Source organism: Cheilinus undulatus, linkage group 1, assembly GCF_018320785.1.
Source record: "Cheilinus undulatus linkage group 1, ASM1832078v1, whole genome shotgun sequence".
NCBI classification, from domain to species: Eukaryota; Metazoa; Chordata; class Actinopteri; order Labriformes; family Labridae; genus Cheilinus; species Cheilinus undulatus.
This window is the reverse complement of record NC_054865.1, coordinates 52,175,945-52,203,911: the sequence shown is the minus strand read 5'-3', so window position 1 is coordinate 52,203,911 and position 27,967 is coordinate 52,175,945. Positions and strand designations below refer to the sequence as shown.

The 27,967-nt window shown below is 39.5% G+C and overlaps 1 protein-coding gene across 3 annotated transcripts; it reads right to left on the bottom strand.

The window, feature by feature from the left end:
- Positions 1 to 22: 22 nt before the first annotated feature.
- On the bottom strand, positions 23 to 22,555 carry paqr5b (progestin and adipoQ receptor family member Vb). Of its 3 annotated transcripts, none has more exons than XM_041784360.1 (8): positions 21,395 to 22,555; positions 17,982 to 18,109; positions 8,424 to 8,629; positions 7,776 to 7,902; positions 6,325 to 6,369; positions 5,217 to 5,313; positions 2,902 to 3,046; positions 23 to 966 (listed from the first exon to the last, which is right to left on the bottom strand). In XM_041784360.1, exons 1-8 carry the CDS (start codon positions 21,446 to 21,448, stop codon positions 686 to 688), a joined length of 1,083 nt encoding a protein of 360 aa, XP_041640294.1. In that variant the 5' UTR covers positions 21,449 to 22,555; the 3' UTR covers positions 23 to 685. The 3 variants fall into 3 exon arrangements, with proteins under 3 accessions (XP_041640294.1, XP_041640315.1, XP_041640305.1); XM_041784381.1 differs by having other exon boundaries at positions 8,424 to 8,519; XM_041784371.1 differs by lacking the exon at positions 6,325 to 6,369.
- Positions 22,556 to 27,967: the final 5,412 nt, after the last annotated feature.

The window sequence follows — 27,967 nt, the reverse complement described above, 5'->3', positions numbered from 1 at the left end:
CATAAATACTTTAGGTGTTGCATTAAAGGGAAAATGTGCCATATCAAAGAGGTGTAAAATTACAGAAACAGCAGTCATTTAGGGCTAAATGTATTACTCCTCTACTCTTCATATCAACAGTAACTTAACTTTTCATTGATCAGATTGCTAGTTCAGGCAGAACATACACAACAGCAAACATTCTTCTACCCCTGTCATAACTGTCTGCTTTTTCTCCACGTTCTGTGTTGGCCAAGAATTCAGATTTTTGAAAAACACTGTACTCTTCCAATTTAAAATTTGAATTTGACCGATTTTGTTCCCTGCAGCTTACAGTCTCGTCATACCTCCCATGTGAAAGTCAGAGAATTAAACAAAAAAAATATATAAAAAAAAACAAATAACTTATGGTTATAAAAATATAATCTAGCTGCTACATTCATGGGAGAAATTCCCTTTAGAGAAATTTAGACTTCTTTTATTTTCTAGTAACAAGTTTGTTTGTTGATGTCTTACTGCAGACATCACAGAGATGTTAAAAGGCCAAATACAAGCATAAGTTCAGTGCAGATAGAGTTATAATGCCCGTTAATTCCAGCCCTCATATCCCAAGAGTGTTGTTTAGCATATCAGCCATGATGCGCTTTTTCAAACATCTTTCCATCTTCTGCCCAGCTGAGATTTCCTCAGCCTTAAATCAGAAGCTCTAGCTGTGGCGGCTGACCTTGGCTGAGGACTTCTTTGGAACAATTTTATCTTTCTTCTCCTTGCAGACCGAGCCAGAGAGCAGAGGTAGACTGTAGAGAATAATGATAACCAGATTCAGCACCACACAAAACAGCGCTGCACCCACTGAGTTGGCAAAGGTGATGGGTAAAGAGTGTTCAAGCAGCCAGGAGCGGCGTAACATCATGTCCTGCTCCATGGCCTTCATCTGGAAGTGAGTGCCAAGGATGCCACACACGTGGAAAAGCTGATGGCTGTGACCTGCAGAGGGAGCAATCGAGTCGTGTTTGAGCTCAGGCAGCACGGAGAAATACCACAGTGCGATGGGGGGGTGGGGGTGGGGGTGAAATTAAGCCTTAACCAACAAGCAAATGAGTCACACTGCAAACTGATTTTAACAGAATGAAAACATTAAGAAGTGGTTATGCATTCAGATAATTTCACAATGTTTAACACAAATGAGAACATATAAATGAGAATGTGAATTCACAAAGGTTGAGAGTTAATAGTTTATTTCAGTGGTCTTTAGACTTTTTGCTCACACCTAATCTCCAACCAAAATCACAAGGCACACCATATTAATACCCCTGCAAAATAGCATCTTCAACACATACTACAACTTGAATTGTGCAGTCTTGTTGGATAGTTGTAGTATTGTCCAAACTACATTGGCACACCTGGGCCTGGCTCAAGTGTACCCCATCACACTTTTAGAGAATAGGTCAGAAATCTGGGATGAGTCATATGACAGGGAACTGTAACATGAGTTAATCTTTATGGTCAAGAAATTACTTCTTCATATACTATAGGGGCCCATGAATGCATCATATTTGCCCAATTTGCACTTCTCCCACGTTAAGATTAGTTACACACTTTAAAAAGATTTCTGCAACTTTAAAGTCCCCGTAAAGTGTTTTAAAAAATCTGAATTTTCAGTTTGTTGTATGCCAGTCCGCTGTGTTATGAATTATGATATGAAAATCTAATCTAGGATGGTGTGGAGGTGTCAGTTGAATGAGCTGATGCCTCGCCCACTCCCTAGAAATACAATCCTCTCAAATTATAAAATCTGATCAGAGCCCAGTTGTATGGCTCTGTGTCAGAGTGTCAGAGCAGAGAGACAGAAGTTGGGGTTTAAATTTCCTGTTTTCTGGCACAAATCTCTCTGTTATGATACCTTTAATGACCCACACACCACTGTGACTGGGGGGCAGGGTAAGTCCCCATCAAGACTAGTGATGTCATGGGCTCAGGTATTTGCCCTGCTCACATTAAACCAAGCCAGGAAAGAGGTGAACAGCTTTCCAACAATCTAAATCAAAAATTCAGTCACACACAGATCTCAATGTTTTCACATGTTAACAGCAACATGAGCTTGAACAAACAGAGACCCCTGTGCTCTTGGGAACCTTCAGTGCAGCAGAATTTTTGTAGCCTTCCCAAGGTCTGTGGCTTGAGCCAATCCAATCAATTCCTTTGACACCATGGCTTGGTTTTTGCTCTGATATGCATTGTCAGTTGTGAGGCCTTCTATAAAGAGGTGCATGCCTTTCCAAATCATGTCTAGTCAATTAAATTGACCACTGATGGAATCCAGTCAGGGTGTAGAAACATCTCAGCGATAATTAAAGAGAAACGGGAGGAACCTGAGCTAAATTTCCAGTGTTGTTGCGAAGTGTGTGAAATACTTGTGGTAATGTAATATTTCAGATTTTTATTGTTAATAAATTTGCAAAATATTTCTAAAATCCTGTTTACACTTTGTCATTCTGGAGTATTGAGATTAGATTAATGAGAGAAAAAATGAATTTAAAAGACTGTATTATCAGGCTGTAACATAACATTTTTGAACAAATGTAGGGGTCTTTCCTGAATGCTCTGGAAAAATGTATTAGATACTGCTGATATTACTCTTGTGTTCTGAAAAACTCTTACACTGCTGGTGTACAAGATTAGTTCTGCTTTGTGTGCTGTAAATTCACTGATCACAAAGATAAAAGACAAAAGACACTAACATTACTCTAAAAGGTCAGTTTTTTAATATGCAAGTCCCCCTTCAAACTGAGATACTGAAACAGTCTGCAGAGCACATAAACGCCACAGATACAGCTGATTATTCTCCATCTGTTTTATTTGGCACTCTGGGCAAACAGAACCAGGATTTACTCCTGATAATAATCATGTGCTCAGTCTTACCGATATAGTCGAAGCTCCCTGGAGCCAGGCGCTCTGGTAAATGAGTGGCAAAAAGAAAGCCTGTGAGGAAAGCTAAGGAGATGTGGTAGAAGTGGAGGATGTTGGTGTCGTTGTCTGTACAGCCCTCGCCTACACACAGAAACACCTGTAAACAACACACACAGGTTAAACAGATTATAGTGTGATCATCATTATTCATATAATAGCAAACTTCTTCATTACCTAAGAGGAGATAAGTGTTCCGAAGTGTAAACGACTGAAAATGACTTTAGTGTGACAAAGACACACTAAAGTCATTTTCAGTGTTAGGCGGATTGTTTCCGTCCTCTGTTTACTTTGACCCTGCAACCAACCGACACCAGTCTGACTGCAGACCATTCATCTGACACCATTTATCTCAGAACAGAAATAAATGCTAAAACTTTTGAAATAAAATCAGATTAAACTTCCATTTAAGGTTAGGGTGAGGATAGTAAAAGCTCAAAGTTATAAACCTGACCTGCAAAACCTGATTACTAAATGTTTAATAAAGCAGAGAAAACGGTGTGCTTACAGGAAAAAAAGCTTGTTCTCCACAGAAACAATCTTATACTGCCAGCGTAGCTTATGTAGCTCTGTTAGCTGCATAAACTAGGTAGATAACAAAGCTAGCTAGCTTACATAGCTAAAGCTAAGCTCACAAAGCAGCTATGTAAGCTACATATCTTTGTAATCTGCATAGCTAAGTTAGCTTTAGCTACATGAGCTACAGCTCATGTTGCTAAAGCTCACAATGCTAAAGCTAACTTAGCTATAGATAATGTAGCTAACATAGCACCGTAACTATGTATCTAACAGCTAGAGCTAAACTCACAAAGCAGCTATTTAGACTACAAAGTTACCTTGTCAACATAGCTACGTTAGGTTTAGCTACGTTTGTTCAAGCTCACTATGATAAAGCTAACTTAGCTACAGTGGCTTGTGTAGTAACATTAATTGCACAGCTATCATGGCTATTTTAGCTTTAGCTATGTTTGCAAAAGTTCACATTGCTAAAGCTTACTTACCGACATTGCTTATGTAGTGACGTTAATAACGTAGTGTAGCTATGTTAGCTTTAGGTAAATCTACATAGCCAAGATAGTTAATGCAGCTACAGCTCAGGTCACAAAGCAGCAATATAAGCTATTTTCTACACTGTCTGTATAGCTGTTAGCTTTAGCTGCATTTGCTAAATTTTCACATTGTTAAAACTTCCATTGCTAAAGCTAAGTTAGCTTAAATAATGTAGCTGTATCTAACATATCTAAAGCCAAGCTCGCTAGGTAGCAATTTAAGCTACATAGGTGCTTTGTCTACATAGCTATGCTTTAGCATGTTGCTGAAGCTCACATTAATATAGCTTAATAAAGCTAACTTAGCTACATTGGCTTAAGTATATAGCCAAAATAGCTACATTTGCTTAAACTTAAGCTAACATAGCAATGTTATCTACATAGCTACACTGGCTTATGTAGTAACGTAAGTTACATAGCATAGCCATTTTAGCTTTAGCTTAAGCTAACATGGCTAGAACATGGCTAAATCTAGATTGGAAATATGTTGTACTGGTAAATTATGGCACATCCATTTTGAGATACACAGTGCTTAACAAATTCATTAGACCACCTGTCATATTTGTCTCAAAGACCATCCAGCATCATGAAGTGCTTTAATGTGGACACTTTCATTTTCACTGAGCTCTCCACCTTTTACCATTTTGAACAGGAATGAGGGATTTCAAATTGAATTCACCCAAATTTGAGCCGGCTCACTGGGCTTCTCTGAGAAGTCAGAAACAAATCAAGCATAACATTCCACCACTAAAACTATTTTTTTTCTGTTCAGGAATGCAAGTAAATAACTCTAATTTGACATATTCATCAAGAAATATTAATGTGCTTTACTATTTTTACAGTTTTTTTGTAAATCAGTACATTTGAAAATTCATGGATAACAATAATAATTATATTTTAGCATCAAAAATGTCATTTGGGTTAAAGAGCTTCTACATATTGGTGTATTAACCATTGCAGAAACATAAAAAATGATTTTGGTAATTACCAATGCTGTTAATTTGGGGCAGCTGTGGCATAAAACTTACTTTGGTTAGGGTTGGGGTGGTCTAATAAATTTGTTAAGCACTGTATGTTGTCTCAGATTGTCTGTGACAGTGGCCCCTCTCACCTGACAACCTAGGCTGTGCACAGGGATCTCTGTTTAAGACTCTTCTAAGCGGTTTTAAAGCCGCTTTGTTTAAAGACACAGATGTATCAAGTGCACAGGTGTGTTCATACCCTGTAGAACAAAGAAATGTTGTCAAACAGGTAGGGGTAGGCAAAGGCAACAACACGCAGGTATTTGCTGAACTTGGGCCTCTGGCACTCAGGGAATCTGGAACAAAGAGAGAACAACATTAAATTTTAAAAATGCAAAACAAAACTGCAGACTCACTGCCTAATCCCCATGGTTAGTGTTTGGATTAACAGCTGCTGAGGAGGCTCTGTGAAACCATCACAGTAACTGCAGAGAGTAGTTTAATTAAAAAAAGACTGTTGATATGTCATAATAAAGCTGAAAATTAAATGGATTTAATAAGAATTATCCACCTTTATTCAAATGGTAATTAATGTAAAGGTTGTTGATTTTCATGTAATCCTGTGGGTCTACTTCCCTTCTAAAATTGAACATGCAGAAATCTGTTAAAAATGACATCAACCTCCATCAGTCCATCCATTCTCTATACTTCTTGTTTTGTTCAGGAACGGGCTGATCAAGGCAATCCCAGATGCAGGTAAACTCATATTCTACTTACAATTTAGAGTCACCAGTTAGCTTAAAGAGCATGTCTTTGGACTGTTGGAGGCAGCAGGAGAGTCAGGAGACAACCCACGCCTGCATGGGGAAAGCACGCAGCAAGGTCCTATCTGACAGGGGCTCAAACCAAGATCCTTTCTGCTGTGAGGTGCCTGTGCTAACCATTTCTCCACCATGCAGCTAATATATTAAATTGTAAAAGTAACAACAAAGCAACCATCTTTAATTTTTTAGTTTGGTTGTCACAGAACATGCTTAACCACTTTTTTGTCATGCCCTCTAACCTGCTCAGCTGAAACCACAATCAGAGTAAATCACTGTTATGGGTTTGGTCTCTATAGTCACTGTTAGGTAACACCCATTTAAGAGTCACTTGCTCAATCCTGTTTTGAAATCTCCTTCAGCAGTGTCTGTGGGCTGATGTCTGTCTGAAGACTTAAAGGCTTAATGATCACACATCTATAAAAGAGGAAACTGCGTTTATCTTTTGCTTTATTGCACAATCATCTCAGGAACAGTGAAGTACATTTAGGACAGAACAGTGAAGCAAAGGGTGGAGCATATTTGTAGCAAATGCATAGTCTTTACCTTGTCACGGTGTCATGATTATATTGCAGAAAGGGCAAGCCAAGCCTTAGCAGAGGGGAAAGATGAGTGAAGAACAATAATTAGCCACACCATGCCAACATGAATCCAGAACATGATAATAAAACAGTGCTAAAACTAACAGAAATGCTTTTGTAATTTTCATTTTTTCATTTCACTAAATAACAACACATTAAAATGATTTGAGATTTGCCAAATAAAAATTTTATTTAACCAGGATTTAGTTTAAATGTGTAACATTGATCTGATTAGGTGAAGTTAAATTTGATCAGATTGATATTGGCAGGGGAGAAGGGAATAAAATCACAAGAAAGACCAATAAGACAGGTCTGTTAGTAACTTAGTTTAAGAAAAACTTAAGAACAAGATTAGTTATTTTTTCATTTTTGATGGCTTCAAAATGCTGAGTAGTACAGTATCAAGATAAGAAAGTTAAGTGTTAATATGCTACAATGTTATGTTGGAAACGAGCTGCAACAATTGGTTAATTATGGGATTAGTAGTTCATGCAACACAATAAGACAAGTAATTCACAAGTTTGTTTAGTTACATAATTATCTGAGTCATTTTCAAGCAACTGTGTCAATCATTTGTTAGTGGCAGCTTCATTAAACTCACTATGTACCTATCTTCAGAATAGTAAATTAAGAATCTTTGGGTTATAACATATACATAAATCTCAATTAGTGGCTCAGGATCCAAAAGCTGGAGCTGTTTTCAGTGGGTTGCAAATGTGTGCCTGGAGAAAAACTGGCAAAAAGTCTACGATGAATAAAAGTCCTAAGTGGACACACTTCCCCTTTATTTTATTCTGTTTTGCTATGATGAGTAAATTGTGTTTACTCTAGTCCAAAACTTCTTATCCCCATTATCTTGGAGGGAAAAAAGCTGGTCTCAAGAAATCCATCAAAAGTTGCATGTGTTCAAGAATGAGTAAATAAAATGTATGCATGCATCTCATTCTCAGTGGCTGCAGAAAAACTGAACAAAGCTTCAATGATGTCGGTCATTTAGTCACTGAAGGGGGCATCTGAACCAGGAAAAGCCAAAGAAGCAGATCTTAAGCCTCCTGGCTATCAGCTACATTGTGCTGACTTGAGTTGCAGTTATATCAGCCATGCCCAGTGATTATGCATAACTCCTATCCCTCTTAAAACCAAAGGGGAAGAGTTATGAAAAATGTCATCCCTAGCTCATGAAGGTTCCAACCAATATCTTTTTTTGAACTGGGCTGTACAAATGTGCATTTTTTTAAAATGTTAACATTTTTTTTAGCCTTTAGAGGAATTCATGTTAGGTCCTAAAACTTAAACTAGGGCTAGTCAATGTTAGTATGTTGTGATAGGTAAGCATGCTAGCTTGTTAACATGCAAAAAAAGTTGCTCTTTCAGCTTTAAAAAGAGAGTTTCAGAAAGAAAAAGTTTCCATCGTACCTGGAGTAGCAGGCCATTGTGGTGCAGACGATAGTGTTGAGCACAGCGATGGGGATGAAGCACTGGTGGTAGAGGCTGTTCACCCATTTGTCTGGAAAAACATACGCGGAGTACACGATGGCTGATCCTGCATCAGGACAAATTTAAGAGGGAAATAAAGGCATTAGAAAAAGGATGAGCTCAGGTCAAACTGACAAACTTTCTGGATATCTAACAACACAACAACAACATTAATACGCAATAGAGACAGAATACATCCTCATCCAAACACCACAAATTAATACATTAAAATCTGCAACTACTAAAGCATGTTTTTCTAAAAATAATTCCATACCCTTGTCAGACCATGGCAAGCCATGCTGCCATTGTCCATCATCGTTTTTATATGGATGCATGTCCACTTAGGGTTGCCATAATATTCAAATGTGCATCACATCTGACAGATTTCTCCCAACATTTCTGGACTTTCTTGTATTAAGGGGAAGATACTAAATAAAATGCAGCTCCTTTTGTGTCATTTAGTCAAGTTACTAATAAAAAGGTCACTTTACAGACTAAATTGCACAAACAACATTGTGCACATTTAGGACTCAGTGCATAAAAATGTCACTTATTTCTTCCATGGTTCTCGTGAACACAAAGACCTACCCAGACTGTAGAAACTGAGAGCTCCATAGTCAAAGAAGAAGCAGATGTGGCGAGCCCGCGCTGACATGGTGCTGAAGGTGTGAGCACAGCTGGACGCTAGCGGATAAATGCAGCAGGAGAGCAGGAAGATTAGAAGAGGCCAGGTGAATGAGTCCTGCCATGCTCTCTGAATCAGCAGCACTGTGACTAGTTTCCAAAGGAAGTACCTGTCAGAGGTAGATGTTACATTATATAGACATTATATAAACTTGTATAGATTTACAGCACATTTGTAATACAACCCTAATTCCAAACTTGGGTCACTTAAAAACACATAGTTCATTCACAATAGAACAAAAAAACAACATACCAGATGTTGAAACTGAGACATGGAAAAAAAACTGATTGCAGCAACACATCTCAAAAAGGTAGGGACGGTAACAAAAGGCTTGAAAAGTAAGTGGTAGTAGTGAAAAACAGCTGGAGGCTTATATCTTGGTAATCTGACAATGAATAATGTTCAATATGATTGCAGATATTGGTTGCAATTTTGCTGGCAGCAGCCAAGAAGGCAGTCACAAGGAAATGGTGCAAAGAGAATCACCCCTCTCTGAGATTCTGGATACAAAATCTTAGATGAGAGCTACCAAATGGAGAGACTCAAACATATTCCACCAGTAGAATTTACAAAGAAACAGGACATATGGTCTGTTTATAAAGCTATTCAAAGAGGCACTACTAAACAGCCGGAGAAGCATTTTGCAGCTGTTTAGGTTAATTGGCGACAGGTCAGTAACATGGCCTGGGATAAAAAAGGAGCATTTTAGAGAGGAGTCTCTCAGAAGTAAAGATGTACAGAGGTTCATCGATCTGCATGAAACTGCACCCAAATAATGTGGAAGATGTCAGAAAAATGTTCTTTAGTGTAAAATTGCAAAGACTTTGAGTAATCCACCATCTACAGTGCATAATATTATCAAAAGATTCAAAGAATATGAATAAATCTCTGTGTGCAAGGGACAAGGCAACATTACTGCATTAACAGCAGGCATGATTCTGAACTGGAAATCACTGCATGGGTTTAGGAACTCTTCTAGAAATCATTTTCTCTCTTCACATTGTCTGTTCACTGTGTCATCCACAAATGAAAGTCAAATCTTGCAAAGAAGAATCCATGTGGGACCACAATCCAGAAATGCTGCCTTCTCTGGGCCAAAGGAAGGCCTTGCGTATTTCAGCAAGACAATGCTAAACTGCATCCGTCACAATAGCATGGCTTCACAGTAGAAGCATCCAGGCGTTGATCTGGCCTACATGCAGTCCAGATCTTTCACCTATAGAAAAAATTTGGCACGCCATTAGAAAAAAATGGCAAAGAAGACCCAGAACTGTCAAGCAGCTTGAATCCTACATCAGACAAGAAAGGGACAACACTCCTCTTCTTAAACTCCAGCGACTGGTCTCTTCACTTCTCAAACATTTACAGACTGATGTTAAAAGAAGTAGTAACGCTTCACAATGGTAATAAATCAATCTATGTTTGCATATCATCAAATTATAACTGAAGATTTCTCAAGGCACAGGTAAACGTGGCCCTGTCCCTACTTTTTTGAGATGTGCTGCCGCCATCAAATTCAAAATGAGAACATTTTTTTCTAAAAAATGGTAAAATGTCTCAGTTTCAACATCAGATATGTTGTTAATGGTCTAGTGCAGTGGTTCTCAACTGGTGGGTTGGGACCCAAAAGTGGGTCGCAAAGTCCTTTTCAGTGGGTCGTGGAGGTGCGCCTGGGAAAAAAATACATCAAAATGTCTCTGAGACTTTATAAAACATGCATGTTTTGTCCTGTTTCATTGTTTTGTTGCACCCTTTGTACTGTCTTAGGCCCAAGCTCTGCCATTTTTATTAACTACATCTGATTGACCAAAAAAACCTCAAAAATTTGGGTCGCAATTCTCCTTTAGGAGTTGACTTAAACAGTTGAGAACCACTGGTCTAGTGTGAATATGATATTGGTTAGTCAAAATGTGGTGTATCTTCAAATGTTCCAAATGTGAAGAAGCCCGGTGACAACAGATTTTAGCCCATTTCACATTGCAGTTTAAAGCCATGATATTTACAGTCTATGTGATTTTTCACCTTCACTATTAATGCAGCAAAGATGTAAAAGCGGGAAGAAGTTTTCCCTCCACTGTGCTGTTTTTTAAAGGGAGTCACAGAAGCATGAGAGGCGAAAACAGGATCAGCAGAGCCAGTAAAGGCATCAGAGCTTCATAAAAACACACTGTGAAAGCAACTATTTTTCTAAGCTGGAAATGTAACCAAGGAAGGCGGAGCTTAAGGCTTAACTCATACTGTTTATGGAAATTAACCCTCACGTTGATCTTCTTGCAATGTTATTGCACATTTGCATACTCCACAGTGCACTTTGCATACCATTTAAATAAATTCAGTTTGCTATAAGCTCTTGACTGATTTATTCTGGATGTTTCTGATAGTTTTCTAATATTGTGTTATTTTTACTGTCTGACTTTAAAGTAGGCCTGAACGATTTGGGAAAATAATCTAATTGTGATTTTTTTTTTCACCTAGTATTGCAATTGTGATTTTATATGCAATAATTTCTCTAGTCCTTGATATTATGTTTTTTTTCCCAACAAACACAAGCATTAAATCATTCCATATTATAATAAGAAAACCATACAAAAAAGTAGGAGTTTTGTGAACTATTCTAAAAAATTGCATGATATGTAATGCATAACATCTCTGCTGCAAAAAAAGGTTGTTAACTGGTATTTGAAACAAATTTTCAGGTTAAAGAAATATTGCACCTTCTGTGATTTGAAAATTGCAGCAGGCCATATTGTGATTTAATCTAATTTTCGATTAATTGTCCAGCCCTACTTTAAAGTCTGTTTATTGTGGTCTGATGTTACTTTTGATGTCTGAATGTATGCTGGCTACTGCTGCAAAAACAAACTTCCCCATGTGGGATAATACATACAATAAATAACATAAATTGATCAAAATAAAAAATAGTCCCCCTGCTTCCAGCTCATTTTTGCTGAATGGTTCCTCAATATGATTACGCTTGTATAAATATGAAGCTGTATTTTTCATTTATTCAACTCAACCTATAAAACATTTTTCATTAAGATCAAAGTCATGCTTAATGGACATAAACAAAGTGGAGCATCTTCTTCTTCTTAGCTGGGAGATAATACTGAACAAATACTCAAGAGAGACTTAATAACAATACAAAACTAAAACACACCTCCTTTAAACATATGAAAACACTGTCACTATTCTCCATACTATAACTACAGCACAGACAATCAGCTCTTTGTTTCCATGGATTTCAGACTCATGCTGTGTTTGTCATCTCTTCCCTTCACTACCTGCTGATGGGGGTGACACCGGAATGTTTATGATCAGGTATCATAGCAGTTTTTCTATCAATTAAATCCTTCTTTTTCCGCCATCTGTGAGTTAAACAACATCAAACAGTGTGGCACAAAGAGCTTCACCTTATCAGCAGGCTGTTTTATTTTTTTTTTAAGTGTCTGTATGGCTGCCACTGTTCCCCTGCCTCAGTGCACCTCATTAACAAATCAACATTATTTGTGCTTTTCCTCGTCACTGAGCACTTAACTAATTGTGCCAACTCATATGAAAGCCTTGGGCACAGATCTGCTCATTAGCGACCGGCATGTAGGTCTACGCCAAATCCCACGATGCAAACTCCCATGGTTCCTCAGTGCATCCTGTACACACACATACTCGCACAAACAATAAAACACTCAAACACTTGCTCACACACGCTTTCTCCCTGGACCGTGCAGTCAAAACAACTGGCTTCTCAGCAGGGAGGGAGAGCAGTATAGCTGGTGGGGGCACAAACCTCTGTAGTGAAGTTAAATCCACTAACACAAACACACACATGCAAACCAACAAAATAACTGCATCATTTACGGTCACACCAGCATTACATCGATGCAGCCCCGCTGCTTTTCTCTTTCATGTTTGCACCCAAAGGAGCCACACTGGGGTTATTCTAAAAATACAGACAAATGAAATAAATGCTGCAAGTAGCAAAATGAATAACCACAACTTTACAGCTGGCAAGTTTAGTTTACAAAGTCAGGATTTAGCTTCATTATAACAGTTAGATCTTTTTCTCACACATCATGAACTTTAAGGTGGGCTACTTATCCTCTGAAAAATCTGAGGGCCCACCAGCGGGCTGATTTTGTTTTTCAACTCATCAGTTATTTACAAAATGACTGTTCATAAGAATGCCACATGCTTTACACCAGCAGAAAGCCCTGATTCTCAGGATTCTGACCACCCTAACTATTCCTGGGTGAAACCACCACAGCAGCCAAAGTTAATGCATTTGTCAGGCTACAAACAAAAAACAATTAAAGTGGCACAGCTAACCATGAGAAGCTTACCATCAAAAACAGTCCTGATACATCAGACAGGAGTCCAAACAGTTAAAATCGAGTCAAATTTTAAGTCCAAAAACAGGATTACATCCATAAAGAGCCATAGACTGGTTTTGTATAATTTCAGATTTGCTGTTGTAGTTCTCAGTAGTCCACTGTATTTGCTGATATAACGTCTTTTTTCCCAGGCAATTATTAGCAATGTTAAATAGAAAAATGGAATCTCTAGTTTGAAAACATCTGGACTGTTCCTACTAAAAACAGGTGTGCAATCCTCATTTTCTGTTCTATTGTTATCAGCTTTAAACCTGAAGTAGCTAAGGCTTTAGGCTTCGGCCCAGATGAGTTTTCCAGCGAATACCTCCCAGCTATAGTCATCAACAGGTCTCTGTTTCACAATACAAATTCAGTCAGGAAGAGAAGAAACTTCAGAGTGTTACCTTTCTAAAGAGGTCACATGGTTCAGACACAGCATTCAGTCTAATTTAGGTATTCTTGGGAAAGGTGTGTTTGACTACTTTTACCCAGAATTCTAAGAGGTTTAAAACAATCTTCATTTAGCCAAAGAAAATTGTCCAGCAAGTGGTTTTGCTCTGATTTTGTAAGAGGAGTAATTTTAACATTCCTGCAAATAGGGCTTACAGTCTCAATTTAAGTGTGAATGTGAGCATGCCTGGTTGTTTGTCTCTACATGTCATACCTCTGGCTGACTGGTGACCAGTCCAGGATGTTCCCCACCTCTCACCCAATGACAGCTGGGATTGGCTACAGCCCCGACAACCCTGAATGGGTTAAACCGTATATATAATGGATTTCATTTGATTTCGAGACTTTATCTATTTATATGGTTGTATGTGTATGTAAGTATTAATTTATTATAATTGTCAGACACTGTCTAAATATTCTTGTTAATTGTTTTGTTTGAGTTTGTTTTGGTAACAACAGTTGTTACCATTCGTGCAGATAAAGGATCTTGAACTCAACTGAACTGGATAGATGGGTTTTCAAATGTAGACAAAGTCTCGTATTTGGGCTGGTGGAATTCTCTGAACCCATTGTAATGTTCTGTCATAATCTGATAGATGCTTTCTACCTCCAGGAATGGAGATGATTTTATTTAGTTCTGGTAAAGCCAGCAGTTAAACAACTCACAGGCATGATTTCCTTTTCTGTGTGGCATTTAGAGCTGCAATGTACAGGCTGTCTTATGAGTCCACATGGGTGTAGCACAAGGGGGAAAAGTGTAATTAGTGTAATTAGTGTCATGATTGAATAAAAAGTGACTGAATGAATCAGTAAAAAGACAGAAATTTGTATCAAATAAAAAAATAAAATATTGGGCAGGGGAGGGGGCCCCTGCTCCTCCCTTCAAAATCTCCAAATGTAGCACTGCGAAATAATGCCAGTAAATTCAATTCAACCACAGTAAAAATATTGCTTATAAAATGGGAAATTATGGCTCAAAAATACATTAGAATGCATAGATATTTGTAAAAATGACATATTTGTTGCTTGGCTAGTGGTTAAAAGGGGCCCTGTGTAATATTCTTTCTAGGGGCCCAAAATCCCTACCTACGCCCCTGTAAGTCCACATTAGAATGTACTAAGCCTGTCAATATTAACTTATCAATGGGGATTAATTTAGGTCTATAATAAGTGAATGGATTTATTTAATCATGAATAATTGCATGCTTTGCATTGAAACTCACAGACAGCTCAGTGGACAAGTCAAAGACATCTACACTTTGTGATATCAAGCATTCAAATGTTGATATAATTAATAAATCATATGAACACTGTTGAAGAGAGCTGGTTTGTCAATGGCATGGACAAAGTTCCACTTGTTTCCAGGTGTCAACAAAGAACGTTTTACCTGAGTACACTATATCCTGCTCATAAATGATTGGTAATACAGTTTGGATTACAAATGTCTTACAGAGGGCAAAAAATGAAAATGACACCCCTGTGTACAGATTTTGCATCTTTTTGCAGAGTCTGTAAATAGAGATAAGGCTGGTGGCTGAAGAGGTGCTCAAGCCCTTGGCCCTGACAAGGTGTCCTTGAGTTAGCCAACGAACTGCTAACTGCTCTCTTATGTATAGCCTCTCACTCTGACATCACTCCGATTGTTCAGCATCCTGTGAGTGCATGTGGGTTTATTTCTACTTGTGCATATGTGGCACGTTCAACAACATAGTGTTAAAAACTGCATTTCCCCCACAGAGATTAGTAAAGGATTTTCTAACTGCTGGTTTAGTAAGAATAACAGAAAAACTGGTATTTTTATCTAACTGTGGGCTAGACTAAACCCAAACATGTAGTTCTTAGCATGTAACCACATATAGGTACATTAAATCTCATAATAATGGCCAAACAGATGCTGCATTATCACTGGCAGCTCATGCATTAGAGCATTTTAGGATCAACTCCTAAAGGTTCCGCTACACATAACACAAATCATGCAGAAGGTGGTAGTTTAAACTTTGCTGCAGGCAGTAATGGGCAATAAAATTCAATAATCCAGAACGGGTTGAAGAAAGAAGTCCAGCGACAGCGAATCTTGAAATCTGGAGCTGAAAAATATTTTTAAAAAGCCTGCTAGAAGTTGCTGCAGCTAGTATTAATGCAACATGGCTTGATTTTTAACTTTTAGTCGGATAATGCATGGCACTTTTGTGACAGCTATATCAGTTAACACTTTATAATAACTACATACTATAAAGCATAAGTAAATACTTAACTCATCATATGAGGCATTTCTGATCATCTATCTGTCATTAAAACAGTGATAAATGCTTTTTTGATGCATGACTAAAGAAGGGTAATGGTTTGGAATAAGGTGACTAATCTGTGTAAATAATGCAGATGCCAACAACTCTTATATGAATGATTTTTAATCAATCTAATATTTGAGTTATAAATTTGAATCGATATTTGTTGTGCAAAAAAACATATATAACACACTTCAGGTAATCAGACTGCACAGGGGTACAGGGGTTAGCGCTGTTTCCTCACAGCAAGAAGGTTCCTGGTTTAAATCCTGGTTGGATGAGGCCTTTCTTTTTTTTTTTTTTTTTATAACTTTATTTTTTTCCTCATTTTCCAACAACATAAACAGGATGAGGCCTTTCTGAGCAGAGTTTGTGTGTTCTCCCCATGCATGTATACACCGGGTACTCTGACTTCCACTTCCTCCAACAGACCATAAACATGCTCGTAAGATTGACTGGTGAATCTAAATTGCCCGTAGGTGTGAGTGAGAGAGGGACAGGTTGTTTATTTCTACATGTCAGCCCTGTGTTAGACTGGCAACCAGTCTATGGTGTACCCCATATCTCGCCCAATTGCAGCTGGGATTTGCTCCAGCTCCCCGTGACCCTGAACAGGATAAGAGATGATAGACTCATCCATCTGACTGCTAGAGAAGCATGACTTTGCCTCCAAAGAAGTTGGACTTGGTGATATGGGGCTTGCATGCAGCTGCTCGGCTATGGAAGCCCATTCCATGATGCTCCCCCGGCACAGTTTTTGTGCTCACATCAATGTTAATAGGATTTCCAAATTCCTTAGCTATGGAATCAGCAGAGCGTTGGACACTTTAACACACCTGACCTGAGCTGGCATGGGTTTTTCTCAATGTGATTTTACACCATAGGTGTAAACCATTAACACCTTTCATTCCATTTACACCACATTCGCACACTGGTGGTAGAGGTTGCTGTGGCCATCAGTATTAGCCAATCCCATTTAAATATCCATTTACATGCAATGAAGCAGTTGGGGCAATCTGGGGTGTGTCGTGGGATTGAACCCACAACCCTGTGATTGCAACATGATCGATTCTACCCACTTAGCCACAGTCGCCTGGCCTTAGCTGTCACTGACCCTGCTCTGTGAGTTCAAATTGTTCCTAAACATTGTTACTGTAGTTCCATTTTCTATCATCACTTATAGTTGACCGTAGAATATCAAGCTAGGATGAACTGCCCCTTGCAATTTCACAAACTGTCTTGTTGCAAAGATGGCATTTATCTTCCAATCAAAATCAAGAAGCAGCAACACCTCCGAAAAAACAGCTTTTTCAACAATAACAGTGGGAAAATGTCCCCACCAGAACAGATGTTTTGTGGTGATATTTTATTGAATTAAGGAAAATATAAAGCACATAGTGCCATTCAAACAGACTGTACAGAAACTGCTGAGGGAGGCTGATGTCAGCTTCCATAATAGAGCAACTATTAATGCTGGTGAGGTCCCTATCTATCTCCTTAAGGATGAAGAAAATGTCCTGAAACTGAGAATCCCACTGATCTCAAAGCTTGTTGAACTTTTGAATGGGTTGACAGAGCAGCACAGTGACACAGCAGGAGGTCTGTTGTACCCTCATGGTTGCTGGGATGTATTCATCAAAACAAACCTGTCTGTATGTGCAGACCTTCTCATATTACTTCACTGAATAGAGATTTATTCCTGTGTGATTTGGCTACCATCCACTGAACCAACAGCAGCTTTATTACAAGTTAATTGATCCTCTGGCATGATGCATCTAACGGTGATTAACACAGACTTTGTTCTATACGCTACATTCTGATAGAAATACACTTCAGAAAGGTACTAATGAAAGTCCAAGCTGCCAAACTAAAGCAGTCTTTAGTCTGTAATGTGCCAGAAAGGATCTAATAAATCCTCCATTTAAGAAAATGTCAAACTGTGAAACCAAACGATGAAATTATGCAAGAAAATTCTGGATTACTCCTTGACCTGCAAGCTCAACAAGCCCTGCAAGATTCCTGTCTGCATGAAGAAATGAAAAATTACCTCTAGCTGTCATGGAGGCAAAAACTTTCTGCAGAAGAGGTAAGAACTGCCATCAAGCTGAAAACTCTGCTGCAGGTATAGCGCCTCTTAAAATGTGAAAAATGTGACAATCATCCCTCTGACTAAAAGAAGGCAGTGTTTGTGTCTTAACTGGGATGTTTTGCATTCATCAGTCCAACTGCCTCTTAAACGACTAAATGAGCCCTCTGGTGTGTCACATGTTATTCTTAATGATACAGTAGGTAGCATGTGCACGCTAGGAATCCCAAATGCGACATGCACTGCTGCAAAAATAACATCAGTAAGTCATACCAAGTGGGCAGGAAGTGGGTCCAGATGTTGAGCGTCTCATTGGTCAGCTGGAAGAGGCTGAGGATGCAGTCAGTGGCAGAGCTGCAGGGGTGCCTGTATCCAGAGATGATGCCGTCTTCATGGAAAACCTCCAAAAACAAAAGGAAACATTAGTCCTTAGTACATTTGGCAGCTCACTAAAGAGCATTTTTCTGCTCCTCTTGGGGAAAAGGAAGACTTTTTAACTTGAAAAAAGTGGAACAAAATACACAGGAGGGATATTTAAAAGAGGAGCTGGATGGATTTAAAATATTAAAAAATGTGAAACACTGGTACACAAAATGATTCAGATTCCCTGATGGTAAAAACTGTTAAATCTAAGGAGAGTTTTAAATAGCAAGAAAGAAAAAATAGGAGTGAACATAATGTAGATTTTCCTGTGAGATGCTTCTGTTTTAAGTCTCTAACCAAACTTTGGGTAGCAGAAATCTTTCTTTTGTGCTCACAGCAGTTTGGGTTTTTGTTTAACTGTGAAAAGGAATCACAGACAGCCACTGCTCTGTTTTCAGGAGTCGGAGATTTACATTAAATTGTATTCAATTTGTGGATAATTTTTTATTTATCAACTTCAAATTTGAAAAAGAATGTATCCAATGGATACAACCAATGGAGGGAAAACCACCCTCACCAAGAGACTGATCAAAAATCTGCCCAACTGTTGTGTGGTCCATCAGGATGACTTCTTCAAGCCCCACGATCAGATTGAAGTTGGTGAAGATGGCAGTATGATGTCATCAGTGATCTGGACATGGACGCCATGATGAGTACGATCTACACATGGTTGGATAACCCGGTGAAATTTGAGAAATCTCATGGTGTTAATAACACCCTGGACACTGAGATCATCCCAAAGTCTGACACTAAGGAGAGGAGACTCACATCCTTATTGTTGAAGGCTTTCTGCTTTACACCTACGAACCCTCCCCATGTTGTATAGTACTGTATTGACTGTATTGCATAGTATTGTACCGTATCGTGTCATATTGTATTTTATGGTATTGTTTTGTACTGTATTACATTGCATTGTATTGTATCGTATTATACCATACCTAACTGTATCAGATCATATCACACTGTATTGTATCATAACATGCCGTATTTTATTGTATCGTATTGTATAATAATCAAAATTAGAGCAAGGGTTTTAGTACCAAGCATTTTTACAAATACAAAATATGTGACTTAGTGTTTTAGTGCAAAACACAGAGGAAGAATAAAAATAGTAAGAGGCCATAAAAACAGTAGTACTTCTGCTGACAGGTGAATTAAACAGAACTATAGAAATGTAGAAGTGATACAGAAATCTAAAATAAAAATAGAATATCAACACAAAAGTTGCAATACTCCAGTCCTCATTGCACTGGTGTTCAAATCCCAGTCCATCTAAATACAAAATTTTTCTGCATACCTTCCCCCTCTCGCTACCCTCATATTTCATGTCTCACTTCAGCTTTCCTATCAAATGAAGGCAAAGTCCAAAAATAGTCTTAAAAACAAATAATCAAAGATACAAAATTGCTAATACCTCACTCAATATGGTTTTACAGCATGATGTTAACCTCCCGTTGTTAAAGTAGATGTTTTAACATACACTATATTGCCAAAAGTATTCACTCACCCATCTAAATCATTGAAATCAGGTGTTCCAATCACTTCCATGGCCACTGGTGTATAAAATCTAGCACCTAGGCATGCAGACTGTTTCTACAAACATTTGTGAAAGAATGGGTCGGTCTCAGGAGCTCAGTGAATTCCAGCATGGTACTGTGATAGGATGCCACCTGTGCAACAAGTCCAGTCATGAAATTTCCTCAATCCTAAATCTTCCACAGTTAACTGTCAGTGGTATCATAACAAAGTGGAAACGATTGGGAACGACAGCAACTCAGCCACAAAGTGGTAGGCCACGTAAAATGACAGAGTGGGGTCAGCGGATGCTGAGTGTGCAGAGGTCACCAACTTTCTGCAGAGTCAATCGCTACAGACCTCCAAACTTCAAGTGGCCTTGAGATTAGCTCAAGAACAGCATGTAGAGAGCTTCATGGAATGGGTTTCCACGGCTGAGCATCAAGCCATACATCACCAAGTGCAATGCAAAGCATCGGATGCAGCGGTGTAAAGCACACTGCCACTGGACTCTAGAGCAGTGGAGACGCGTTCTCTGGAGTGACAAATTGCGCTTCTCCTTCTGGAAATCTGATGGATGAGTCTTGGTTTGACGGTTGCCAGGAGAACGGTACTTGTCTGACTGCATTGTGCCAAGTTGACTGGCCTGCACAGAGTCCTGACCTCAACCTGATAGAACATCTTTGGGATGAATTAGAGCAGAGACTGAGAGCCAGGCCTTCTTTTCCTGACCTCACAAATGTGCTTCTGGAAGAATGGTCAAAAATTCCCATAAACACACTCCTAAACCTTGTGGAAAGCCTTCCCAGAAGAGTTGAAGTTGTTACAGCTGCAAAGGGTGGACTGACGTCATATTAAACCCTATGGATTAAGAATGGGATTTCATTTAAGTTCATATGCGAGTCAAGGCAGGTGAGTGAATACTTTTGGCAATATAGTGTAAATGAAGATACCAAAAGTACTGTAGACTGCAAACTATGCAGAGTTGAACTGATAAGAGGAGGACTAAGTAATATCAGATGACTTTTAAAATAATTTTAAAGACTGCAGTGTATTATCAAGTATTCGTGTTTGTAAGAGGTACTGGTGATTACCCACATGTAAGTACTAGTAGCAGTACATCCCCACAGTCAGATTTAGCCTTAACATTTTTGTAATATTCTCAAATTCTAGGGCTGGATGGTGAGATTTTGGGTCTTGATGACCCAGAGCCAGTCCCAGTTAAAGGCAGGGTCCCTTGTACCAGTCTGGTTTGGCTGCATGTTTTAACACATAAAAGAAGACCATAATTAGACTCTCCTGTGTGTTTAATGTTCATCTGAGTGTCTTTGCAGTGAAGCAGCAGTTAATTCAGCTGTAAGCTGCTGGTCACTATGATGGTATGGACAGCAGAACCTGAATAGATTAAGTTGTCAAGTGTGCAGAGCAGGAATAAGGAGAAGAAGCTGCAAGACATTTATCATCCGTCTTGAGTAGATTTCTGTCCAGAGTAAGGGCAGATTAATTTTCACACTAAAGTAAATTAAAGTTCAGGATATGAATTGAAATGTTACAGTAACTATTTACACTTTTAAAGATGAGTTTTGAAAGGAACCATTGTATGACAGTGAAAAGTTGACTGTAAGCACTATAAATAAACCTTAAGTTTTATCTTAAAGAGCTGTTTTAAAAGTTTCCTGCTCAGTCTGTCAGTGTGAACACTCAAATCTCAGATAAGTTTAGCAAACTTTAAGTGAAGCTGAACTTACTTTGGGCACTTGATTGATGGTGAAGACTCGTGGTAACTTGATGAGGCTGAGCATGTCTGTTGCAGACCGCTGCTGCTGCTGCCGTCAGGTGTGAGAGCTGAAGTGAGGCCGCCGGCTGGGTGTGACTCCGTCTTTATGAGGTTTGTGTTGCCATGCTGCCCTCCAGGTTTCATCTCCTCCCTCTTCAAACCCGGCGAGAATATCCAGTGTACCTGTGCCACTCCTCCTCCTCCTTGTAATGCTCCTGTCTCTCCAGAGGTCATGAGCACACAGGTGTAATCTCAGTCACACAAAGGCCTGATCACAACAGCTGCTTTGACACAGAAGTCATGAACATTTTGTTAAGGAAAACCAGTTTTTCAAGATTTTACCAAAATAATGGCCTTTACTCAATTACAGCATCTTAACATCCACAAAGGAAAGCTGTTGTTCCCAAACAAAGCTCTTCTTTTGTTGTTGCATAACACTCTCTGAAAGAGATAACAGTCTGGCCAGTATGGCAGGTTTCAGAAGGAAAAAAAATCAGAAAAAAAGCTGTGATTGACATTAACAATCTACAACCAAGGCTGATATTTTCAGCCATATTTCTGTCACAAACTGCCAACAAGAGAAACTCAACAAGTGCTCTCTGAGTTTCACCCTCTGCAGATAAAGCTGCCGTCATGAATGAAGGGTGTGAATCTGTGGCTGCAAAGTCAACAGAGTTTCTTTCATGACACTTCTCCTGTCCTTCTCTCCACCTGGAGCTGACATGTCACCGTCCGCCCTCAGAGTGCCGGCAGCGGTCACACCCAACAGGGACGGCTGAGCCCAGCCTGAGCTCCTCGGGCATGTTATCTTGTTTAAACTCTGAGGCAATGAAAGCAAACAGTCAACCTGTCACTGCAGAAGAAGGCAGAGCTTTCTGTTGTTTTTTTGTTGTTGTGAAAAGAAAGAGTTAAATACATTTCAGTTGTTTCTTTACAGGTGACTTTTTTCTTCTTTTTTGAGGTCAGTGATCTATAACAAAATGTCACGCTTGCCTTAGTTCAAACACAAAAGATAAGTTAATATTTCATCTTCAAGGCTTAATGGAAAACTCAGATCATTCTGGTTTTAAATACCAATGCTTGTGAGCTTCTGTTTACTCATTCTTTAGAAAATGTTCTTCACAGAGTGTGTTGAGTTCACAATGTTGTTATTAGGTCTAATGAGTGCAGAAAAATATCTATGAAGAGTTTTTTAATCAATAGGAAACTTCACAGTCAGTGAGGCTGCATGGTGGTGCGGAGGCTAGCGCTTTTTCCTCACAGCAAGAAGATTCCACCGTTTCTGTGTGGTGTCTGTGTGGGTTCTGCAGCTTCCTCCCACAGTCCAAAGTCATGCTCGTTAGGTTAACTGGTGGCTCTAAATTGTCTGTAGGTGTGAGTGTGAGCCTAGCTGGTTGTTTGTCTCTGTATGTCAGCCCTAGGATTGATTGGTGACCAGTCCAGGGTGTACTCCAGCTCTCTCTTAATGACAGCTGGGATTGGCTCCAGCCCACCACCTGCAACCCAAAGGAACAAGCCTTGTGGATAATGGAGAGAGAACACCCTGATTGCAAATTTCCTTTGGCTTGGATAGGGCTAAATGAACAGCAAAGATGTGGCCCACATTCAGAAATGAATGAAGGCCAAAATCTGGCCATGATGTATGAAGCAAACAATTACAGAGCCAAGCCTCTACCAAGGTTATACCAACTACTATCTGGGCCAGATGCCTTGATAACAGAAGTCTCTCAGGAGAGAGATTCCTGACAGTTTTGAAGATACGGCGAAACTCGTGTGGTTATGATTTGGCCCTGATAAAGTTTGCCATGCCCCATCTCAGTCAAAGGTGCCAGAGAAATCAGCTAATCGCATGGCAGCAAGTCATGCTTTTAGGCATGTGGACTGCTGAAGTTCAAATGGATCATCAGAACAGGGAGAAAGGGGATTTAAGTGGCTCTGAATGTGGCATGGTTTTGGACCAGATGGGCTGGTCTAAGTATTTCAGAAACTGCTGATCTACTAGGATTTTCCACAATACCATCTCTAAGGTTTACAGACAATGTTCCGGAAAAGGGAGAAAATCTAGTCAATGGCAGTGGTGTGAGTGAAAATGTGTTTTTGATGTCAGAGGCCAGAGGAGAATGTGAATTCTGCAAGGCATGCAGAACAGCATCTCTGAATGCACAACACGTTGAACCTTGAAGAAGACAGGTGACAGCAGCAGAAGACCACACAAGCGGAAAATGTTGCCTGGTCTGATGAGTCTCGATTTCAGCTGTGACATTCAGATGGTAGGGTCAGAATTTGGTGTAAAAAAACATGAAAGCATGGACCCATCCTGCCTTGTACCAACAGTTCAGGCCGGTGGTGGTGTAATGGTGTGGGGGGTATTTTCTTGGCACACTTTGTACTAACTGCCCCACCCGAGTATTGTTGTGGACCATGTCCATCCCTTTATGACCACAGTTTACCCATCTTCTGATGGCTGCTTCCAGGAGGATAATGCACGATGTCACACAAGTATTCACTGTACTCCAGTGGATCCAGTGGATCTCAATCCAATAGAGCACCTTTGGGATGTGGTGGAACGGTAGATTCGAATCATGGATGTGCAGCCAGCAACTCTGCAGCAACTGGTTGATGTTAACATGTCAATATTGACCAAAAACTCTGAGGAGTGTTTCCAACACCTTATTGAAAGTACGCCACAAAGAATTAAGGCAGTTCTGAAGGCCAAAGGGGGTCCAACCTGGTACTAGCAAGCTGTAACAGATAAAGCGGCAGATGAGTGTAGATCTTCTACAGCAAAAACTCTAACAAAAGGGGGTTTTAGTTTTTGTCAAGGGAGCAACTGGACTTGATTGAGGTTCTTGAAGACATTTCACCTCTCCTCCAAAAGGATTTTTCAGTTCTGGCAGAGAGAACTGAAGAAGACTACACGTATTCTACACAGACCTGGATTTTGAACAGTCTAGTTAACGTTTTAGTCTCATTCATGAAACTGGCACTTACTTTTCCTCTGTTTTTATCACCATAGATCTATTTTAGCTCATCTAAGTCTACCTCAAGAAAAAAATGTAGTCAACAAACAGTTTTAGTCAGTTTTGGTAGATGAAATTATCACTAGTGGGGGCTAGAGCTGATCCCAGCTGTTGCTGGGTAAGATGCAGGGTACACCCCGGACTTGTGGCCAGTCAGTCACACTGGGCACTCCTTCGATATTCATAATTAAAACCTGCAGAGCTCTATCTATGCAGCGCCGTTATACCTGCTTTTAAAAATCCCTGTATTTCAAGGCCGTAGTGTTGTTGAATGAGTCACCATGTTTTGTTGTCAGTGGCATTGTTTTCACACATGTCATTTACATTTCTGTCCTTTGCACACAAATAGTAGACACTAGAGTATTTTCCATTCTATTCTTTCTTAAGTACATGCCATGTTAGGCAATGTTATAGGCTGCAGCCACAACAGCTTCATATGATGAAGTAATACAAAATCTGCAGTAAAGCATCCTGGGATCTCAATTTGCTTCTCTCAGGAGCCCAGAGCAGGAACAGCTCAGGTGAAGATCTCAAGTGTACACAAACAGGAAGTGAATGTCTGACTAGGAGTGGGTTTGGTTTGGCTCAGAGTCAGCCCGTACAGTTAATGTGTGAGTTAATAAGTGAGTCAATAAAACTTTAGACGCAAGACAATAAACAAAGTAGAGCAAAGATAGTTCTGCCTCAGAGAGCCAGAGGAGAGAAAACAAGGTCAGATGATGACAACAAAACATATTCAAAGGATAAAAAAAGAACCACAGCAGCTTCTGAGGACACTGCTGCTCTGTTCATGTCTACGTACAAGAAGTACACTAACTTCAATAGTTAAGGATAGCAGTTAGCACAGAAAGTAAGTGAATTTGTGCTATGTGCACACCATTATCCCTCCTTCTCCAAACTCTACAGTTGGCACAATGCAGTCAGACAGGTACCCAGCATTTGACAAACCCAGACTTGCCAGTCTGACTGCCAAACAGAGAAGTATGATTTGTCACTCCACTGCTCCACAGTCCAGTGTCAGTGTGCTTTGGATTTGGTGATTTGAGGCTTGCATGCAGCTGCTCAGCCATGGAAACCCATCCATGAAGCTCCATCTGCACAGTTTTTGTGTTTACATTAATGTCACTGGAAGTTCAGGACTCTTCAGCTAATCAGCAGAGTGTTGGAAACTTTTATGCAACATGTGCCTTAAGCATAACCTTGCAGAGCAGATGGATACGCCTGCTTCCTTGTTTCTCACTGGTGAATCCATCTTGCAAAGCTCCCATCTGAACCGTTTGGGCCCATTTAGAAAATGGCAGGACCAACCAGCAACGAGGGGCAGTATTTTCGGACATGGCAGAGTCATGACATAAGCAAGCAGCAACAAGAAGCCGGTGCAGTTATGGCAGAAGAGATTAGCATGGATGCTGCAAAAGCATAGGTTTATCAGAACTTGACATTTCTTGTTTAAAAGAAGAACAAAGAACAGCAGTGAGTTGTTTTCTTTTACAAAACTACAAAAGTCGTGTACTGACATGTCTACAGTTGTCATGGTTTGCGTTATGCAGCCCTATATAGATTAACTTCTTAGTAGTGACTACGTCATGTGTTTTGTTGCTCTGATTGGCCTGTAATGATGTGACAGACAGAACATTCATCCAATCACCTTCTGAGGATTTTTTCAAAGCCTCTGCCCTTTTCTAAACACTGTCTATGAGAGGTTTTCCAGATGGATGTGTGGAAACAAATCCATCTAGCGTGTCAGGTTACCCTAAGTAGTTGTTGACCATGATTTTCATAGCCTTCCGCTTCATGGTTGAGATGCTGTTGTTCCTGAAAGCTTCCACTTTCCAATAATTTCACTTACAGTTGACTGTGGAATATTCAGCAGGGATGAAATTTTCCAAACCATCTTGTTGCAAAGATGGTATCCATTCATGTTTGAAGTTGCTGAGCTCCTCAAAGCGACCCATTTAGGATCACAAATGTTTGTAAATGGAGACTGTATAGCTAGATGCTTGAATTCAATAATTAAGAGGTGTGGCCAAATATTTTGACCATATAGTGTAGTTTTTTACTCTATTGTAGCTTGACCCACCACTTTTGTCTCACTGCCTGCTAATTGTACACTTCAGAGAGGCATATAAAAACTATAGGTGGTTCTAGTTTTTCAAGTATTTAGGCCCATCGATGAAATTTCTCATATCTTGTTCCCAACCTTAAATTTCTTCTATGTGCTCCTCCTATTTAAGGCTGTATACCTGTGTTGTATATGTCAGGGACGAAGAGTCAATCCTACAACAACCAGAGAACTGTTGATTCAATATGTGAAACTATGACTGTTGTTCATTCTCAGCTGTTTTACTTCTGTTACCTACTGGTATCTGTTGATACCTGTACTACCACCTCTTACCACAAGGTGTCAGTGCTGTGTTAGTAAAGCTCCTCAGCTGTGTGTGTGTTTACAGGCTCTGCAGCTGATTATAAAGATAAACGAGGAGTAAAAATCACTGAAAGGTGTTTGTTCATGCAGGATATTTCTAGCCTGTGTTGAAGGTTTATCTGCACATGAATCTCAGTGTCCCCAGCTTTAGATCTGATGTTTTTCTCTTGTTTTTCTCTCACATTAATTCATTTATCACGCTGTGACCTCAGACTACAAAGCTACATTTTGTGGAGACATCAGAGGGAATTAAAGTGCATCACTGCAGGGACACAAAGGTCTTGGAGCGCTGTGTGCCTCTTTTATTGACTGTTAATGAGAAAAAGTAACAAGTTTGCTTCAGGTCAAAGCCTCCCTCCTCTCTATGCACTCACACATTCTCTCTCCCATGCAGCCAAGCTGAGCCTCCTGTGGCCCTGAGTGTTTGTGTAACATCAGCACAACTACTGAGCAGCTCCTCACAGGAAGCGTTCATGGAGGCACTGTTGCTGATTTAGACATTAATGGGTTTAATATTAAAATTACTTTGTTTACTTCAGATGATTCAAAGGCTTACAGCAGAGTTTAAGCACTTGCTTTGATTAAAAATGCCACAAAGATGTATGTTTTACCAACATATTTCTACAAGATTGGCTGTGAGAAAATATACAGTGCCTTTAAAAAAGTATTCACCCCCCATTAATCTTATTAATCGTGATCAATATAATCTGGCTTTTTTGACAAAATTTTAAAAATCATTTTTAAGGTCAAGGTGAAAACAGATTTCTACAAAGTGATGTCAAGTTGAAAAATATGTCATATAAAATAAGTGACAGGATTAATATTCATCACCTTCGAGTCAGTATTTAGTAGAGTCACCTTTGACTGCAGTCACAGCACTGAGTGTGTGGATAGGTCTCAGTCAGGTGCAAACATCTGGACACTGAAATTTTACTCCATTCTTCTTTGCATGACTGCTCAAGCTCTGTCAGGTTGTACAGAGATGGGCATGGCAGCCCTTTTCAGGTCCAGTTATCTACTGGATTGAGGTCTTGTGTTTGACTTGACAGCTCTAGAACATTCAACCTGTAGTTTTAAAATCATTTCGGTATAGCTTTAT

Bases quoted from the DNA above. Each gene is read 5' to 3' on its own strand.
- paqr5b (XM_041784360.1), bottom strand. From the start codon at position 21,448: ATGCTCAGCCTCATCAAGTTACCACGAGTCTTCACCATCAATCAAGTG. The intron at 18,110-21,394 runs GTAAGTTCAGCT...TTGTTTTTGGAG, and splicing joins CCATCAATCAAGTGCCCAAA to GTTTTCCATGAAGACGGCAT. The intron at 7,903-8,423 runs GTAGGTCTTTGT...GTCCTGATGCAG, and splicing joins TCTCAGTTTCTACAGTCTGG to GATCAGCCATCGTGTACTCC.